This window comes from Xiphias gladius, chromosome 7 (assembly GCF_016859285.1).
Source record: "Xiphias gladius isolate SHS-SW01 ecotype Sanya breed wild chromosome 7, ASM1685928v1, whole genome shotgun sequence".
NCBI classification, from domain to species: Eukaryota; Metazoa; Chordata; class Actinopteri; order Istiophoriformes; family Xiphiidae; genus Xiphias; species Xiphias gladius.
In genome coordinates, this window is record NC_053406.1 from 20,394,761 (window position 1) to 20,414,622 (window position 19,862).

The 19,862-nt window shown below is 40.3% G+C and overlaps 1 protein-coding gene across 1 annotated transcript; it reads right to left on the minus strand.

Moving 5' to 3' along the window:
- Positions 1-7,227: 7,227 nt before the first annotated feature.
- dusp14 (dual specificity phosphatase 14) lies at positions 7,228-16,515 on the minus strand. The gene is made up of 2 exons (XM_040131161.1): positions 16,247-16,515; positions 7,228-9,342 (listed from the first exon to the last, which is right to left on the minus strand). Exon 2 carries the CDS (start codon positions 9,238-9,240, stop codon positions 8,605-8,607), a length of 636 nt encoding a protein of 211 aa, XP_039987095.1. The 5' UTR covers positions 9,241-9,342; positions 16,247-16,515; the 3' UTR covers positions 7,228-8,604.
- Between the last annotated feature and the right edge of the window lie 3,347 nt (positions 16,516-19,862).

A 19,862-nucleotide genomic window follows, 5' to 3' on the forward strand; every position in this document is an offset into this window, starting at 1 on the left:
TAATACACATTTGGTGCACTAGTGAGTTTTTACAGCGACGGGACGGTGTATGTGGGATAGTCAAAATAAACAACAGTGCCAGTGTTCATGGTAATGAAAGAAAAGGTGCAACAGTTTGGCTCATCTATGGATTTTTAATGATTTTTGGACTCATATTTAGCTCTGTGCATTGAGAAATTCCTGTACCCGGCTTTGGCTACGCAGCCTGTAGGGTCAACTCATCATGGCCCAGGAGCAAAAATGTGTTGTTGGGCCCTGATTGACCCCCACTACACATGACAGATTCATTATTTCGCCAGGCACCCACAAACCAATCGGTACTGTAGAGCTGAAATGACGAGTTAATCAATCAATTAGTCGTTTGAGAGAAAATGAATCGGCAATAATTGGGTAACTGATTATCATTTTTTTATGCAGCAATGCTTCTCAAATGTGAATATTTGACATCTAACTTAGTAAAGTCAACATTTTTTTGGGCCTTTGACTTCTGCTCAGACAAAACAAGACATAACAATATATTAACTTGGGCTTCTGAGAATAATGATGGGCATTTTCTTCACTATCTTCTGACATTTATACACTGAAAAATCATTTGATTATTAGAGAAAATAACAGTCAGACATTTATAATGAAAATAATTGTTGGTTGAAGCCTTACAATATTCCTTACGCCACTATGATGTAACAATACAACCTTGCCCAAGGTTTTCTGTGTGTTACTTATTTGACTGACAGAAAAAAAATGGAAGCAGTTTGATAAAACAATCTACAACAAAAGAGCGCAATATAAACTGAAACAATTAAAGTCTTAAAACTAGATCTAGTTCCTCTACAAGATCTGGGACAAAAGATACAGTATGTCAGAGTTTATATTGTGCTTCAGTGGTGCAGGTTTCTAACAAATTAGTGATTAATCAAATTATGTGGACAAAAATTACATTGACTGAACCTGGGGCTTTTGCTGTCTGCTTTGCCCAGTTGGTTATCCAGCCTTGCAAATCATCATTGGCCTTGGTCCATTCATGGGATTTGTCAACAATGATTTAAAAAAAATAAAATAAAACATCAGCAGAGTTATCCTTTAACACTAGCTAGTCACCGAAAGGTGACACTTAGGTAGATTTATGGTGCCTCAGTTTCTCCATTAATGACCGGGGCACAAATATTAGTCATCTTCACTGCTGAGATGGTGAGTTAAAATTGAATACAGCGTCATGGCTCGCAGTCCTTTGCCTCCGTCTCCGTTCTATCAATCAGTTCAGACAGCTGAGGCTTCAGAGGCGAGGGACAGATGAGTCACTGTTACACCACAGAGATGACACACTCATTCAGTCGCTCACCGAGGAACAATGACTTGTTTCACTATACTCCAAATTGTATCTGCCAAGGTCTCCTATTGTGCCTCAGATGACCAACAGTCTGACCGTGAAACTGTTTCACTCTCTCTTATTCTTGTCTTTTATGCTGCTATCGTTGGTGGGAGACAAATGCAGATCTTTTACTTAAGTAGTAATAGAACAATGTAAAAAATACTCTTTTACAAGTGAAATTTCTGCATTCAAGGTGTTCATAAATAAAAGTAAATAAGTATTAATAGCCAAATATACTTTAAGCATCAAAAGTAAAAGCATTCATTATTGCAGATTGGCCCCTTTCACACTGTTACACACTATAGGATTACTATTAATGATGCATTAATGTGAGCAGCATTTGTGTTGAAGGTGCTCAAGGTGATTTTAAATACTTTATGAAATGTTGGGCGTTTTATATGCCAATCTTAGAAAGACATTTCTTACTAAAAGTCCGAAAAACCTTAATTTGCAGTGCTGTTCAACCCCTTTTTTTAAATTATTTTCTTTTTTTAAATGTACTGAAGCAAACAAAAGACAAAGTAAGGCAGGTACCTGCACTAGAATTATCAAAAGTTGATTCTAGAAAAATTTGAAAAGCCTTTTTTTTAATAACAGGTTGGAATATTTCTTCTGTATTTTTTCCCACTTTTTGGTTGAAAATAAAAATCAAATTTTTAGACTACAATGGCTCGGAAAGACAACAAAACCTGTCGGAAAAGCTGCATATGTTTTGAATGTAAAATAATCTGCATAATATGCAAGGTAACTGGCTGTCAGATAAATGTAGTAAAGCAAAAAGTACAATATTTCCTTCTGAAATGTAGTGGAGTAAAAATATAATGTAGGAGAAAATGCACATACTCAAGTAAAGTGAAAGTGCCTCAAAACTGGACTTAAACACAGTACTTGAGTAAATGTACTGAGTCATTTTCCACCACTGTGAGTTATGGATTCTTTATATTACTGCCTCAGTTCTATGTTTTCACGAAGCATTAGAAGCATTTAAAAACTGTCCTCTCGGTCTATTATTAATGTGCTGTTGGCAGTCATACGAGCATCTTTCTCAATGTGGCTGTTCCCTTTATGTTTGTAACTGTTCTGAAAATAAAAATAAATAAATAAATAAAAGATACTTTGAATCACACCCAACACTTGAAGCATAAAGCATGTTGCTGTGTGGGTAAATCAGGCTGTCAAATAAGAACTATAACAAGGGTGGTGAGCCTGAATATGCAGCAGAGGTCAAAGAAGCATGTTTATATAAATGTTAAAATGTAAATGGAGGATCTACAACATTGATACGAGAATAGTTCTGTAGCTCGTGCTGATTATAGTAAATTATTAAAGGCTTTATAATTTGAAGCCTAGAGAAGCCATGATTCAGTAATTCACTGCAGCTAAATAAAACCTGCATAGACAGAGACACAACAACCGGCATTACATTCAGAAAATAATTACAGGGCCATACCCAGGAGTTTATAAATATTGAGGTTATTAGTACAAAGTCCTGACAAAGTACATTTTATCTGTCTTAATCATAGCCTTGTCTACACTGTCAGAATATAATAATAGGAGGGAGAAATATTTTCTCCAATCAAATTGATATTCTGTGTATAAAAACAGTCCAATGTAAAGATATTTAGTTTTTAAAAAATTAAAATAAATCAGCCTTGAAAACACCGTGTGTAATTTCTGTGCAAACACTTTTTAGAGCTGGGAAAAGTAAAAAACAAAATATAAGTTACACAAAAATCTGACAACATGTCCTCGCTGGTAGCTATGGCCCTGAATGATTAGTTGATTAACAATTAATAAAGTTGTTTATCAAGCAAAAAGTAAAAACTGCAGCCATGCTAGCAGCGCTGCGAGGCAGTAATGAGGCACAGTGGTGCTTTGACCTCAATGCTAATGGTAGCATGCTAACATGCTCACAGTGCCAGTGCTAACATGCTGATTCTTAGCAGGTATAATGTTTACCATGTTCACCATCTTAGTCTTGCATTTTAGCAGGTTAACATTTGCTAATTAGCGCTACACACTAAGTACAGCCGAGGATGATGGAAATGTCGTCAGTTTTGCAGGTATCTGCTTAATAACCAAAGTATCTGACAAATTAAAAATTCAATTTGATAATGGTGCTAGAGTCCAAGTAAAAGGATTTTAAAAAATCACAATTCGTGCTTGAGTTATTTCGACTATGTAGTAAATTTCAAATCTATACATCCAGATGTTTCAGGATAGTTCCCTCAACACAAAAGCCAACCTCACAGTGGCGCTATTGGAAAAGGAGATTCCCAAAGTCAGGAGAATTTCACCCTCATGAATACAAAATCTGTACAATCTGTACAAAATTTCATGGCAATCCTTCTGACAGTTGTTGATATGTTTTAGACTTAAGCAGCGAACTGACCGTCAGGCAGACTGACATTGCCGTCAAAAGAGCCACGCCGCTACCATGGCAACGAAAGCCCAACATTCGTTGGTTTCAGCTTTTTTTCTGTTTTATGTATTTGAAAATTGAGTATCATTGGGTTTATTTGGGTCTACTGTTGGTTGGACAAAAGCAGCAGTCTGAAGATGCCACGTTGGGCTTGGGGAAGTTGTAATGGACATTTTTCCCTAATATCTGACGTTTTATCAACTAAACATTAACTGACTATTCAAAAAAAACAAAAGACGACAATAAATAAATGAATGAAAATAACAGTAACAAACAGCAGTTTGTTGCAGCTCACCAGTGTCAGATGCTTCCTGTTGAGTAGCTGTCATCTGAATGTCATCTCCTCAAACTTCATCAGCGCTGTTTGTTCTGCATGGCCTGCACCGCTGGAGCCTGGCCTGCTCTGGTGCTCAGGATGATGCAAATGGCTCTGCTTACTGATTTAATGATAGATGATAATATCCTGCTGCTGGTGAAGGATGTGTTTACTTTTTAGCGCTTGACTATGTCCTGGTAATCACGTGCATTTGTACATTAACACAGCGAGGACGAGGAGAGGAGAGGGTGGCAGGAGGAGAAAAAAAAAAAAAAGATTCAATTCTTTTTTGGCTGGGAGAAAATTGTGTGTGCAGTGTATAATTTGGGCCCATCACTCGTGCATCTCCGCAGTGGTTGGCCTGTCATCGTCTCTGTGGGTAATGGAATTTATTGTGGAGACCACTCTGGAGGTCCCTCAGAAGTGTGGGCACAAGACAAATAGCCCTCATCAATATCTGCCTGCTGCTCTGTAGCTACAGCAAATGAAAATGAATGACAAAACGTCTCTTTGACATCTGAAGACACCACTTGGGGAAAATGGCTTTGCAGCATGAACATCAAGAGGCGTTTGGAAGGAGAAAACCTTGCAGGCTGTTGATGTGAAAACATCTCTGAGATGTCTCCAGGCATGGTTAGAAATAAAATGATTTTGATGAGAAAACTTGGACTGGACTGAAATATTGTGTTTATCAAAACTGCAACACAAACAGTAACAGTGAGGTCTTTTTTTTAATTTTAATGTCACTAACATGGGGCATGAAATAATTTTGAAAAGTCAGATTACAGATTGAGCTCAGAACAAGAACATCTTTCTCCTACAATCATTTACCCCTGAACCTTTAATCTTTTTTTTATTTTTTTTTATTTTATTTTAATATCACACTTAATCTATTATGGCAGCAAAGCATTGCTGCACTGATCTCTGCGGGTTGAAAATGTCAACTCTGCTGCACTTGTGACCGCAATCAACATCACTACTGCGTTTGGTCTGGTAGACGTCTGACCAAACCCAACGGTGGCATCATACTGCACTGTGGCATAGGGGGGAGAGTCAGGAGGGTAAGTCACAACACAAAACTAACGTGATTCATTCACTGCCACCGACGGAAAGTCAGCTGATACATCTAGTGCTGAAACAACGATATAAATAAAAATAATTTGACAGTTGTGAACAATTTTTCACAATCATTTGTCCCTAAAATGTGAGTATTTACTAATTTTTCTCTGGTTTTCATCACTGTTAATGTCTTTACATCTTTTGGACTGTTTGTTGGACAAAATACCCAATTTGAAGACGTCAATTCAAATGTTAAGACACACTTGGCACTTCATGTAGCACCGCATCATCTGACGTGTGTAACTTGGCTCCTGTGCCACACACAGGGTGTGCCATACGCATGTCAATATCCTATGGGTTTGCAGGTTTACACAGAAAACGATGGGTGCAGGTGTTTTGACATGTACTGCTGGTCCAGTATGTGTTGCTGTTTAGACTTCATGAGTTTCGGTTCTCATTTTTCCCCATTTCCTAATGTTTTAATGAACTGATTAAAGGTAGCTTGGGGAGTTTTTCAATCACTAGTAGGGCTATTGTCACAAGTTGGTCCCTATTTTGTTTGTATTGTACACAATACAAACAAAAATTACAAGGATGCGCATGCAGTCGTCCGAACGGACAGGCCACGTGACACGTACTCCTGCCAAAGGCTTCACACTTTGCCACTGATCCACAAGTGGCAGGAATATGCCAAGAAATTAGGTGAGAAGACGACGAACATAAACATGGATGTAAACAATGCTGGATTTAAAATAAGATACTTAAATTATTAGTTTATAAATTGATTAATCATTCGCGAGAAAATTAATCAACAATTCTGAACAATTTAATCATCATTTAAAAGGCAAAAATGCCAGACATTCTCTAGTTCTCAGCTTCTAAACTGTGCTGCTTTTTCCAATTTATATCACTATAAAAATCAACTTAGGTTCAGCACACCCTGGCTGATGATTCGTAGCACTGAATCATTTGACTTCTGTACCACACACAGGGTGCGCCATTCAGACAGAAGTCTTTGATCGGGGTTCAGGCTTATGCCAGGTACAGGCGACACGATACTTTTGCCTGATAAGATTGTCATTTTATCAGATTAGGCGATTATGGAGTCACAAATTCCTGTCATGACTTGGCCTTGAGATATGACAGACCACGCGTTGGTCCCTGATAAGTCGCAGCTTGTCGTCTTTCGCAATAAGCGCGATGTCATCAGGAAGTAGGTGCCAGGGGCCGACGTCAAAAAGTCAGGGTTGTTGTTGCCATAGCTCCATAACCCTTGAAAAGTTGCACCTACAGTAGCAGCATCAAGAACATCATCCTGCTTACGAGCGTGTGTGGGGGAGGTCAACATCGTGGAGCACGTCGTGGAAAATGTCGAGAGAAGGCAAAACCGTTCTGACACGCTAGTGTTTTTTGTCAGGACGTCGTGAGGCGTCACCGATTCTGCATCAGTTGCCGTCCACTATAATACACCACATGGGATAAAACGATCAATTGTTACGCCCGATGCCCATTTCCGTTCCTGATGCCCTAACGCCTATCGGGTCGGTCTGTTATCGGGTTGATATCTGACATTACAAAAACAACAATGGGTTTGTTACTTTTGATGCATTTTTTTTTTTTTTTTTTTACAGCCCAACAATTATTCAATTAATAGAAAAAAAATTATAAATAGATTAATCGATGATGAAAATAATAGTTGCATCCCTGGATACAGCACAATAAACTGTAAGTTAAGGGTACCCTATGGAGTTTCTGACCTTAAGTAGTGCTGTGGAGCTATTTTTTATGAGTAGGCCCCATTTCTTTTGTCTCATGCACATATGTATCCTCATGCGTGTACACGACAGTAACACGATACACATTCCTGCCAATGCTTTCATAATATTCCACTGATCTACAGGTGGCGGTAACGTGCCAAAAAACTGCAGCAATGTGCCCACAAAGGCTTGGAAAAATTAGACCGCTTGCTAATACACATTCATTTTAAACAATGCTGGATTTAAAATGTTTTTAAAAGAACTGGCTTTGCAAATGTTTTATGAGGAAGAAAATACACCCAACACGTTTATTAAACCACAAGGATACACAACATGCGTTTTGGTGAGTAACACTCAATATACACATAAATTTTGTTTGTTTACAAGAAAACTCCAGAGGGCACCTTTAAGAGGAAAATATACCTCTAAAATAGGAGGCAAATTTTTCAACAAGCAGGAATCAATACATTGTATTTGTTCACTCATTAGGTTTTCTTTTATGTGATAGTATTGGTGGCAAAGTCTTGATGATGTTGTGATTTACTGCAGTAACAATTTTTGGTTTCACCCCTTTAGCGCTAAACAGCACTCTTAGAGCGTGGACAGCTGTGCAGCAAAGTGACAATTTCAACCACTACACGACAGCAGAAGTAGGATTTTCAGTCTATGTGACATGGCTCTTCAGAAAAGCCCTGAACCACAAAAGTACCGACAGAAATAAAATGTGTCTTCTGAACCGCACTGATCTCTCTGGAACCTTACCTGAATATGGACACAAGGCAAAAACAGTGGAATAGAAAATATTCTTCCACGCATCTATCATAGAGCTACCACTTCCCTTGAGGCGGCAGATTTTTTTTTAAATTACGGCATCAAATAGCACTACAATAACATAGTTCGGTCACAGGATGGAACAGTCAACCCTGTGGTACACAGGAGCTTTCCCAAAACCTTGACTCTAGCTTACATTTTTTAGATTTTCACCCTAAAAAAGGTAGATATAATAGCATCTTTAAATGTTCAGTTAAAGTGCACCATAAGCATTTTTCCTCACTATCAGTACATTGCAATAAAATAATTTGTAGATATACTTTTTTTCTGTACACTAATCTTTAATCTTAAATGCTACCATAAATTAAGAGCATGCTGCTGCCCTTACACCAAATATTACTGCAAAACTGTCACAATACCACCACATGACACCACGTCAGGAAAAGGACTTCAGTCACATCACTGTCAGAGCTGCAGAGTCTCGAGCACAGCTAACACCTTCACAGAGCGCTCGTCCTCCACTGGAACTGTAAAGACAGACCGGGAGATAGACAGCACCGACTTCCACATTCTGAGTTTTATCTTGTGTTGGTGTCTGACATAACTGGGGTCCAAATCTATCCTTTGGCCTGAAGGACTCTGGGTTTGAAGTGGCCTTTCTCCCACTCAGAGACTATACTGAGGCTACTGGGTGGATGACAAGCAGCCCCGTCAACAACCAGTGTCTGGTTAGACTCCCTCTGTCCAAGTGCACCAATATTCATTAAATAAGCTTCACACAGATCTACACTGACATGTGTCTCACTTCGCCTGTCTAGAAAAGGCGCGAACCTGCAGTCCAGAGGGCTAAAAGGGCTCAGCTTCACTTTGCTCCTCGATCCCTCTCTGTGGACGGATGCTGCAGCCTCTCTCACAGGCCCCAGTATGGAGCCAGGCTCCTGCGGTCCCTCTCATAAACATCGGGTATGATCCCGTAGGGCGTCTGCACCATCTTAACAGAGTTTCTACCAAAGAGCTTCCTCTCGTACTCAATGAGCTGCCGCCAGAAGCCACCGTTGGGCCTGATGACGGGGCGGCGGGCTTTGACCCAGGCGTGGGCCTCGGCCAGAGACACGCGGTGATACTTCATGAGGTACGCCAGGCACAGAGAGGCTGAGCGGCTCACCCCCGCTGCACAGTGCACCAGCACTGCCCCTCGCTTACGTCCCACGCTGTGGATCTTATCAGCCACGCTGTCAAAGTATAGGGAGATGGGGGAGTGGGGCATATCTGCCAGCGGGACCTTCACATACTCCATGTGAGGCCAGTTGAAGTTTGGGAGCTCGATGGTGGCGTTGACCACGCAGGTGATGCCCTTAGACAGCAGCAGGCTGCGGTTTGATGCCACGTTCCCTCTGCTGAGGAAGAGGTTGGGGGTGATTTGTGCGATGCCCCCGAGCAGGCTGCCGTTCTCAGGCAGCAGCCTGGGCACCGTAGCGGGCACCATGGAGCTACGATGGTGGTGGTGGTGGTGGTTGTGGAAGAAGCCTTGGCTGCGGGAGCCCATTGAGGAATCAAGTGGATTTCAAGAAGGCTGGCAAATTTAAAAACAGAAAAATCTTCAGCAGCTCAGAGTCATAGTAGTGAGGGGGGAACAGCCAGACAGCTCCTGTAACACACAAACAGATTTCGCTTACAATCTTAATTAAATATTTTTTCTGTTTCAGTGGAGGCTCAGACGTCAGGCTAACAAACAAACAAACACACACTTCACAAGGACGAGTAACATCACTGCCGTTTGCAAAGACTCCAAAACAAGGGTGCTAAAAAATCTTTGGACGATATTGCGCTGAAACGGTTGTTTCCAGGAAATCTTTTTTTCCAGTCTGAGTCTGTCTTTAAACTTTAAAAACCCAGACAGACACAACTGTTAAGAGTCACAACGGTCGACTAATTCAAAAACATGCTGCTGTGAGGCTGTGACCCACTGATCCGCAGACTTCACGTTACAATTATATCAAAGGGTTTTCATGAATCCTCAGACAGAGTCAAAGCGTTTATATCTCAGCTAGAGAGGCCACTCTTGCTCTACTGTTTGTGTCATTTAGGTCTATTGGCCTCCGTGCTGCACACAGAGATGTGCCTCCCTCTGCCATCTGAGCACAGACCCCCTGAAGGCATACACTCACCTCATCTCATGTTCATCCATCCACAGCCCCCACATACAGATTACATCTCTCGTCTCTCTGGCTATTGCTGCTTTAATGTCGTTTTGGATCGTGCCAAACGGCAGGGTGGAAAGCAATCATATATTATATGATGCCAAAGTGATAATACATTTCATTTGAGCACCAAATTTGCTAAAGTGTATTATTCTAATTCCATTTTCTTTTTCCAAAAAAGATGATTAAAATGATCTTCCTTACTCGCATTTATGAGCTGCAACAAGAAGATAAAGATGCATGACACATGAGATGAAGAAAAAGATGTAATAGGAATTCTAACGTGACATATCCAGGTCTGTACGGCGCTGTATATAATGGATAAGTATTAGTACAGGGTGCTATTTAAGTTATCAGCAGAAAGCCCACAGCTCCAGGCTCTACTTCACACACTGTTGCACTTGACGTGTGCATCCACACCTTGTGCACCAGCCTGGCCGGCAGGTCTTTTTCTTTCATTTTCAGCTACAGTCTGGTTAACCGGACACACAGGTCAACTGCTTTTAACTGGAATTCAGCCTGCAGGAAAAAACACCTCATCACCTGCTGTCACCTTCAAAGACAGCACGGGGCAGATTAGGATTTTTATTCATTCAATTTCAATCAAACACACAAGTGGAGAGACATGTATTTAAATACACCTGTATGACTGAAAATACAATGAAACCGTGATGGCAGCTTTGTGATCCGACGACAAATTTCTACCACCTCATCCTTTAAACCTGTGGTTCTCACCGTTGGGGTCGGGACCTGCCCAGTGGGTCGCACCACAAAGTGGATGAGTCACGCATTATTTAACAGGGTAGGAATCAGAACAATATTTCCGCTACACAAAATTAAGCAGCCTTTCCTAGTTTTCTGGTGAATTAATGGATAATTTTGTCTCCCCAGGCCCCTAAAAAAAACCCCCCAAAACCCCCATTTGGTTCAAATGGTCACAACTGGTGCTACGGGGTTGCGTTTATCTTAATGGGTCACAAGACAGCAATGTTGGGAGCCATTGCTTTGAATGTTACATCACAAAGGCCAAAATAAACACAACAGCTGTGAAATCTTTATTTTTTCCCTACAAGATATTCTCTACTTACATGACAGAGCTGTTACAAGGTTGTAACCCCACTTTTTAAAGGCTTTAATGCATTATCCAGTACAAACACAAATACTATCTTTACAATAAAATCCTCATCATCAAGGGTCGGAGCCTCCTTGCTTCATCTTCACCTTCCAAACTGTAAAACCCCTCTACTCCCATTGATCACAGCTTTGCCATCTCAGCTTCTCTTTCCATAAAAAAAAGGATCAAAAGGCTAAAATCACACTCTCCTCCCTCCTCTGTTCAGACTGTCTCTCTGGCTTGCTCCCGGTTGCCAGTGACCCTGCACTTTGCCTGTGAAACCGTTGCCATGATCGTGATCGAGCTGTGGTGCAGCTAATTCCACCTTCCTCTGCACTGTCGCCACTGGTGATGAGACAACAAATACTAGGATCCTGACTCTGGAAAATGAGTGTTTACCCCAAACCACATCAGGAGGTGGTCACAGATAAATCGCAGCAGCACTGAGACACAGTGTGAATGACTTTTCTGCAAGAAGCATGAAATAAATAATAACTAAGTCGGAAAAAAACATTTTCTACTCTGTTAGTCTGTGTTTGTTGATACGTTTAGGCATTTCTATGATGATGATGATGATGATATTTCAGAGCACAGCAAAGCATCCCTTTCGGCTTTTGTCCAATTTAACTCAAGCTGAAACCATTACTAAATTAATAGATAAGCTGATTAACAGAAAATTAATCTGTGATTATTTTTTTTAATAATTATTATTTTATTTTTTCAACCAAAAATATCAAACATTCTCTGGTTCCAGCCTCTTAGATTTGAAGATTTGCTGCTTTTCTTTGTCCTATGTGACAGTAAATTAATAATTTTTTGAAATGTTGGTCGGTCAAAAAAAAAAAAAATCAGTTTGAACACATAAACTTTCGCTTGAGGAAATTGTAACAGCCATTTTTCACTATTTTCTTACATTTTATAGAGCAAGTGATTAATTGAAGTAAAAAATAAAAACAAGCAGCAGATTAATCAATAATAAACAAAATCATTAGTTGCAGCACTAAAATTAACAGCAACAGTGCTTATATTTTGAGAAACAAATGTAATGTTGTTGTCTTACGGGTATAAAATGATACAGGAAATGCAATACTACAATTTTTAGGTTGATAATCACACTGAAATACCATTTCTTTTTCACTTCTTTATTCAGTTTTATGTCACGTTTATACGAGTTCTGTTTGTTTTGGGGGTTATCTTGCACCAGTCAATCACTACTGATTGATTCAGTAGCAGTAGTAGCTACCATATATCATGTGAAAGGTGTCCCTTGTAGTGATTAACCCAGAGGTTATTATTCAGACCTCACAGTTCCCCTTGGCTCTACGGACCATTTTAGCATCTTTCAGCTCATTGTTTTGGTTTGCCGGCCCCCAACTTTACTGTTTTGCTTCAGTCTCTCAACAGCCTTGTATACAGCTGCAGCAGGCAAAAACTTTCTGATAAACTCTCTGTGAACCCAGTGTACGGCACCTGCCAAGCATGCTCAGTCGGATTTTCCAACTTTTTTTTTCCCCCAGTAGCCATCAATGAGCACAACACCAGACCTACTGTATGTGGGCAGTGATTCAGAGGTCTGAAACCAGAATCTTGCTATTATTGCAAATGGGAAGACTCAACTACAAACAGACGTGTTGCTTGCGTGGCATGTATGACTGCAAATAACAATCATTTTCATTAATTAGTCTGCCAATAGTTTTCTTTAAATGTGATTAACTGCTGTGTCGGTAAAAAGTCAGAAAAATGGTGAAAGGTGCCTGCTATAATTTCTCAAAGCCCAAGATCATGTATTGAAATTGCTTGTTTTATTTGATGAAGAGTCAAAAAAAAATCCAAAAAATATTAAGTTTACAATGAGATAGGAAAAAGAAAAGCATCAAATCATCACCTTGGAGGAGCTAACTGGCTAATGTTTGGCAACTTTGCTTGACAATTGAGTAAAATGATCAACCGATTATCAAAATAGTTGCTGATTAATTTTCTGTTGATCAACAAATCCATTAATCGACTAATTATTGCAGTTCTGGTGGAATGCAGTTGATGCATTGATTCATGGAGATAGATGACATACATGCCATCAGCTGAGATAAGTACAAACTCTGTTGCTGCGGCAACCTACTTGCCAACAGTATAAGACAGTGGCAGCCACATCAACAGAGAGATGAGGGCGATAAGAGAACCAAATAATCCCTGGCCCTCACCAAAGTGCTGATGTACCACAGATTTGCTCCATCCACATGGTTATTTATACCCCAGGCTGGGCAGGAATGAGGCTGCAGAGAGCGGAGGAGGGAAAATTATGCAGAGGCTGTCGCCGCAGAAAACTCTACTTTATGTTGGAGAAACAGGGGATACTGCTGCTCACTGTCAATCAAATTTACTGTGTGGATTACTTCCAAAAAAAAGAAAGAAAGAAAAAAAAAACACCGAAGAGGGTCAATTGCATTCAAAGGACACTGAGCTACAGAGTCACTGCACATCCTGACTTTTGCTTAAGCAAATTTAAACCCAGATTTCATGTCAATTCTTCCTCTTCTTCTAATATTCTTGTCTTCATGTTACAGACACAGCCCCCCTCTCAATCACACAGGGCGGATCTGTCAACAGGTGGTCCCACCTAACAAATCTTCTTACACTGATCTCCGTTACGCTCTCTCTGGGGGGAGATTCCACAGGGGTCTGGTTACACCTCCGCTAACGCAACATGGAAACGTGACCCACCTACGGGGCAAAACTAGAGCAGCAACCCTGACAGTGAAACCTCAACCACACCGGATCATTTCTCGACTTGGTTAACACCAAATTCCTGACTGACACTCCCTCAGGCCTCGGTATAAGATGAATGGAAAGAGGGAAATAACTGGAAATAGTGCGAGCAGACACACTCCTTTCAGCACTGTCTCTCAGTCAAAGGCAATCCATTTATTCAGTCTGAGTGATTTCTGAAAGTGACTCTGCAGCCTGCACACTAGATAATGATCAGGAGAGAATGAGGAGCGATGACAAGGATGGTCTTTTTGAGGCAGGACACGGCTTCTCAAATTCATCCTGACACAACCGGGCGCAGCTTCACAACCCACAAAATGAATTTGCCGCACACAAAGAACACTTTAATGTCAACTGCGGAGGGTTCAAAAGAGGTAGAGTCAGCATAGAAACAGAGGGACAAATTCCACACGACGACACGAGGGTTCGGCTTTGGCACCTTCCTGCAACAGCAGCGGCTGGGTGCCGCTCACTCAGTCCACAATGTTACACCTCGCCATGTCGCATACTGACACATGCAAACTCACAGATAAAACATGGGCGGCTCAAAACAAGGCCAGATGTCACGTAGAGAGAGATGGTGAGTGCATGTATGTACTGCGGAAGAGAGAGAACACTGTGGCTGAAAAATGCACGCACAAATCACAATTCTTGTCGTTCAGTTTTCAGACATTTTACACATAGAAGCAATTATGGAATTTTACTTAAAAAGCCAAGTTTGTAGGAAGAAGTATTATCATATCAGTCACTACAGCAGACAAAAGAAACAGATAACTGAACTCTACTTCACTTTTAAACAAAGAAAAAAAATGACACACTGATCCGAATCTAACGAGGCAGACTCATCTTTATTCAAATCTGGTGCCACAAGTAGTGAATATCAAATTAGAGCTGAAATGATAAGTCAAGTAATGGATTAGTCACCCGACCCAAAAAAAAAAAAAAAAAAACTATTTGGATAACTGGTTACTCAGTTTCAGTCATTTTTCAAGCAAAACTGGTGAAAGATGCCAAATATTATCTGGTTCCAGGTTCTCAAATGAGAAACTTTGCTGCTTTTCTTGAATGAAACTGGAGATCGTTGCGTGAGATGGATATTTTTTTTTTTTTAAATGAAAAAATTGTAAACAGATTATTCGATAATGAAAGTAATCGTTAGGCCTTATATCGAGGCCTAATATCAAAAAGAGCCAAATCGATTACTCGATTGACAGTGGATTAATTAGCAACTACTTTGATAATTGAATCATGGTTTTCAAGCTAAAATGCTAAAATTTTACTAGTTCTAGCTTCTTAAATGTGAGGATTTGCTGCTTTTCTCTGACCACTTCGATAGCAAACTGAATATATCTGAGTTTTGAACTCATGTTCAGACAAAACAAACAATAGATGACAAATTGGGCCTTGACAAATTCAAATTTTTCACTATTTTCTGATATTTTGTAGACAAAATAATCAATTCAGTGAGAAAAACACTATAATGAAGATAGTCGTTAGTTTCTGCCCTAATATAAAATATATCTCCGTCTAAGGGAGCGTCATGTGATTATCAGGCTATTAATTTACACAGCAGGCTTTACTTCCCTAAATGGATAGTATCTGAGGGACCGTGTAAAAATTACTGGGCTGGGGAGTGGGATTTAATCCTATATTTCACTTTTTAATACTGCCTGACCCTCCCCAGCTTTATTGATATTTTATTTTCCCCTGACTTCACAAAAAAACGCGACACCCTCTCCCTAATATCTCAAAATATGGAACTTGTTTAATCATTAATAACTAAAAAAGATAAAGCATATAGGATCTGAGATGGTGTAATGTAATTTAAATATTAAATTTATTTATGGAATCACCATTTTCACAATAGCCGCCGCTGCATAAGTCTGAATTGGAAAATTTATGGTGAAATTAACAAAAGGGCTGAATTTGAATTATAATGTAAACCATCTCTATAGGACAAATTTAACAAGAACCGTTGTTTGATACTATACGGTTCTCTTTTTTTATTTTGTAATCCCACAAGAGAATGCTGAAATATAAATTTGGGGTTTTCAAAAATAAAAAGACTCTTCTCTACTCTCCAAAAAAGTCAAGACTATCCCCCCATCAGCAAAAAGAAAACATACATAACCCTTCCCCCTAATAATTTGTGTACAGTCCCTAAAGTCTTAAACTGCATATCGTCCTCAGGAAAACAAATGTTTTTGCTGTTTAAGAAACTTGAAACATTTAAGGCTACCCCTTCATTGAAAGAAATTGAACCCCTACTCATCTGTCTTTTAGGGCCACAATGTGTGAAAATGTGGAGCTTTGAGTGGATGACTCCACAAGTTTAATAATTTATGACCGAGCCGTGAATGAGCACTGCTCCTCTGTCGGAAATAGATCCTAATAAGTGTAAAATACAAAGTAACCCAGTGTCAGGATCCTATTTGCAGAGAAACTGCATCCACCAGATGTAAAACTCAACTTACCAGTCGACTCTCACCCGGGCAGAGATGGAGGTTTTCAAAGCGCCTTCATCGCCTGCACCAAACCGGCTGGCACGGATCCGCTGCCTTCACACTCCGGACATCTACCATCAGTCGGTCCGATCACACAGACGGTCCGGAGGATCGCGGGAGGCCAGGTGTTGGGAAACAAAGAGCGACACACGACAACATAATGTGAAAGTCAACAGAAATACGAGCCATCGGTGCATCCGCCTGACTCTGCGCGGGCAGCGGCGGCGTGTACGGTGCAGCGCTGTCCCGGTATGGGGGGTGATCGGTGTCGCGCAGCGGAGGAGGCAGGAGGAGCATTTCAGCTGACTGAGGTGCTTCTAGGTTTTTCCATTGGAGGATGTAAGGGTTTGTTTTTTTTTTTCAGCCAAGCAACAACCTGGCCAATCAAGTACACGAGATCCTAAGAAATAGCACCCCACTCTTTAGACTTTTAGACAAAGAGTGTCCAAAAGTCCAAAGCGTAAATCTGATAAAGATTTACGCTTTATCAGTGTTAGGCGTCGAGCGTTTCGTTTAAGAGTGACCTGGCTGCTTTTGCAAATGCACGTCTTCCTAAGTGCAGGTGAAATGACCATACTCTAACACCTGTGGCACAGTTCAGTGAAGTGAATTACGCAGCATTCGCAAGAAAGCACAATTTGTTCCAGTGCTGCGGGCACTGAAATGAAGATATTTCAGTCGCGAGCTGTGTCCGAGTTTCATTTGATTATGAAATATGATTCTATACACGATGTACTACAAACTAATCCGTACAGCCGACTTTTGTTTGCAGACTTTGCAATGTTGCAGCCAATGAAACTCAAAAAGGAGAAAGCTAAATGTGTTTGCAAAAGGATTTTATTCCATTTTTTTCTGTTATTATTTAGTTAATGCATCGGTCCATAAATAGCACAAAGTGCACAAAGCTATGCGAATTTTATATGCAAACTAACATCTTTGAATTTAACACGTAGCATGATACTGGGACACAGCTTTGGATTCCTGGTTCAATGTTCCAACCCACATTTCAGCCGAAACCTGGTGAGGACTGTAGCCTAAAGGCGCAGTCTGACCAAAATTCGCCAGGGCGCAATTCACTCACGTGGTGTGGCAGAAAGTAGGGAGGACAGGAAATACTGTGCGTAGGGTTGTGACCATAAACTGCAGGTCCTAGCATGGCTAGTAGGCAGTCCACAAAGTTGTAAATTATACAGTTTTTTTTTTAAATCAAACATTCACTGTCATCAACCTCTGTCACCGTCCCTTCCCGGGTCTGCTGCCTGGGTTGTTTTGCTGTGCAGTTATAAAAGAAGAACTTAATCAAACAATATTTCCTAACTGAGAGGTCAGTCCCAACCCCTCTCTCAAACTGGCTGGACATTTGGTTACCTTGTGCGTCAAAGTTCAATTAGACTGAACATATGAATGAACCGTAGGAGGGGAGTCTGTCTCGCCCCGTTTCATTGTGAGTAACTCCGGTTATCATTGTAAAGCAATCATGCCCACAACTGCAGGCAGTTCTGAGTTCACAATTTACTGTGCAGCACAACAGAAAGCTGATTACGCTGAGTATCATTTACTTTAGTTCCTAGTTTGTTTGTTTTTTTAAAAGATAACTTTTGCTGAAAGACTTGGAAGTCATGATAGAAAATATGTAGGCAATTCTGCTTCTCCTAGTTCCCTGGCATCAATCACTCTTCATACACAAGCAGCGAGAGGATGAAGCACCTCCCCAGAGCAAAATGCTGAAAACTATTGGTGAGATTCAACTACAGAACAAACAAACAAACATCTTGTGTAGGAGGGGAAACATCAAAGCCTGGATGAAATGCAATTTTGACGGCTTTCACAATTCGGATTCTTTCTAAACAAGAAACCATTTGTTTTCCTCAAAATGTTTCCGATGCTTTTTCTCCGAGGTTAGTGGAGCATAAAACGTGAAAGTAAGCTTATCAGCAGGGATGCAGTCCGTATTCTAGTAACACTGAGGTCATGAGTCCAAATTCCCCCAGCGGAAAGCCTGATTAGTTTCATTCATTTAACAGTTCAGTTATATTTTCTGTGAATTTAAAATCTTCTTTGATTATGATCATACTCCGGTTTCAAAGCCTTCCCTACACTGACAGGTCTGTAATTCTGGTGGATAATACTGAACCCCTTTAAATTTATTTAGTTCTTTGATACCAAACAGTCTAAAACACATCCAAACTAGCCTAAAAAAACAAAACAAAAAACACAACATGCCTAATATGTGTGTAATCTTCAAATTTCAATTTCTTTTTCATGCCATTAGACCCCAATGGTCAAGAAATATTACAGAGGACATGATCTTGGTGTCCTTAATGTTAACTGTGGCCCTGCCTATCAGTTATGTCATAGATTCTTCTTCGAAAAAATATGATAAACATTTCATTTCTGATGAATAATTATCTACGATTGATTGATTGATTGATTGATTAATATATAGATACAGTTAAAAAGCTCTATTTTGCAATGCAGACCTACGGTATATGGAAACTTTTGTAAGTAAAATAACTACAATCACAGGTTGCAGCATGCGATTCAACATCCTGGCATGCTATTTGGCATTAAGGCACTAAACCTCACTGATGCTGCTGTGTTATATTTGCTAATAGTACCAAAAGGTTTTTCTTCTTAAACCTTACATCTGTCATCGCGCCGTCAGCTGTACCACACAAGTGACTGGAGAGGAAGACCTCATGCAGGAGCTTCAAATACGACGTGAACTGTTTATTTGAACGCCTACAGAGATGTGTGTGATCATGTTGCAGGTCGTGAACTTATGAAACCCAGAGAGCAAACAGAGCAGAGTTGAAGATGCAGTAAACAATGAAGGATCACACGCCGCAGTGGCTCAGGCACTATGTTTCTATTTCCGTATGCTGCAGACATGAAATCTAATTTTATGCACTTGTTTAACACGCACACACACACACACACACACACACACACAAATGCACCTATTACCAATTTAAATGTCGCCCCAACGTGTTGGGCTGCAAGCATATATATGAAATACAATATATACTGTCTGTTCTTTAGTTCTGTTATTTCAAATCTCATTATGTCTCGCCTGGAAGAAACAGCTCGATGTCCTCGCAGAGCTCGAGTCAGTGGACGTTTTGACCAACTATGGCTGCAACTCTGAGACCTTAAAGTTTGCAATTGCATCTGCAGGGCTTTCTGCGCAGCCCATAGTGAATATATCCGTGTACAAAACCATAATTAGACATGCCTTCCAAAGTCAATCCTATTTCAAAGGGCTCCTCGGGGAGATATTACGCTATCCATAAACCAATGGCCCCTGCCTCAGAGTAACTCCTAATTACATTCCAAATTCAATCAGCTGGAAACAAACAGCGGCAGTGCCAAGCAAAAAAAAAAAAAAAACTGGTGCAAGGGTGACTGAATCTCTACTATGAGGAAAAAAGAGATGGACAGACAGTGGTTGAGACTGATTTTTGAACCTGCACTTCAAATGCTATATATCCTTTTATAGCATAAGTACAGAGGAGAGATAAGAGCTTGTGTTGATTTAAATTCACCTGATGAATGTTTAAAGAGACAAGGAAATGGCGACAGAAAA

Excerpts from the sequence above, each read along its gene's own strand:
- dusp14 (XM_040131161.1), bottom strand. The coding sequence starts at position 9,240 with ATGGGCTCCCGCAGCCAAGGCTTCTTCCACAACCACCACCACCACCAC.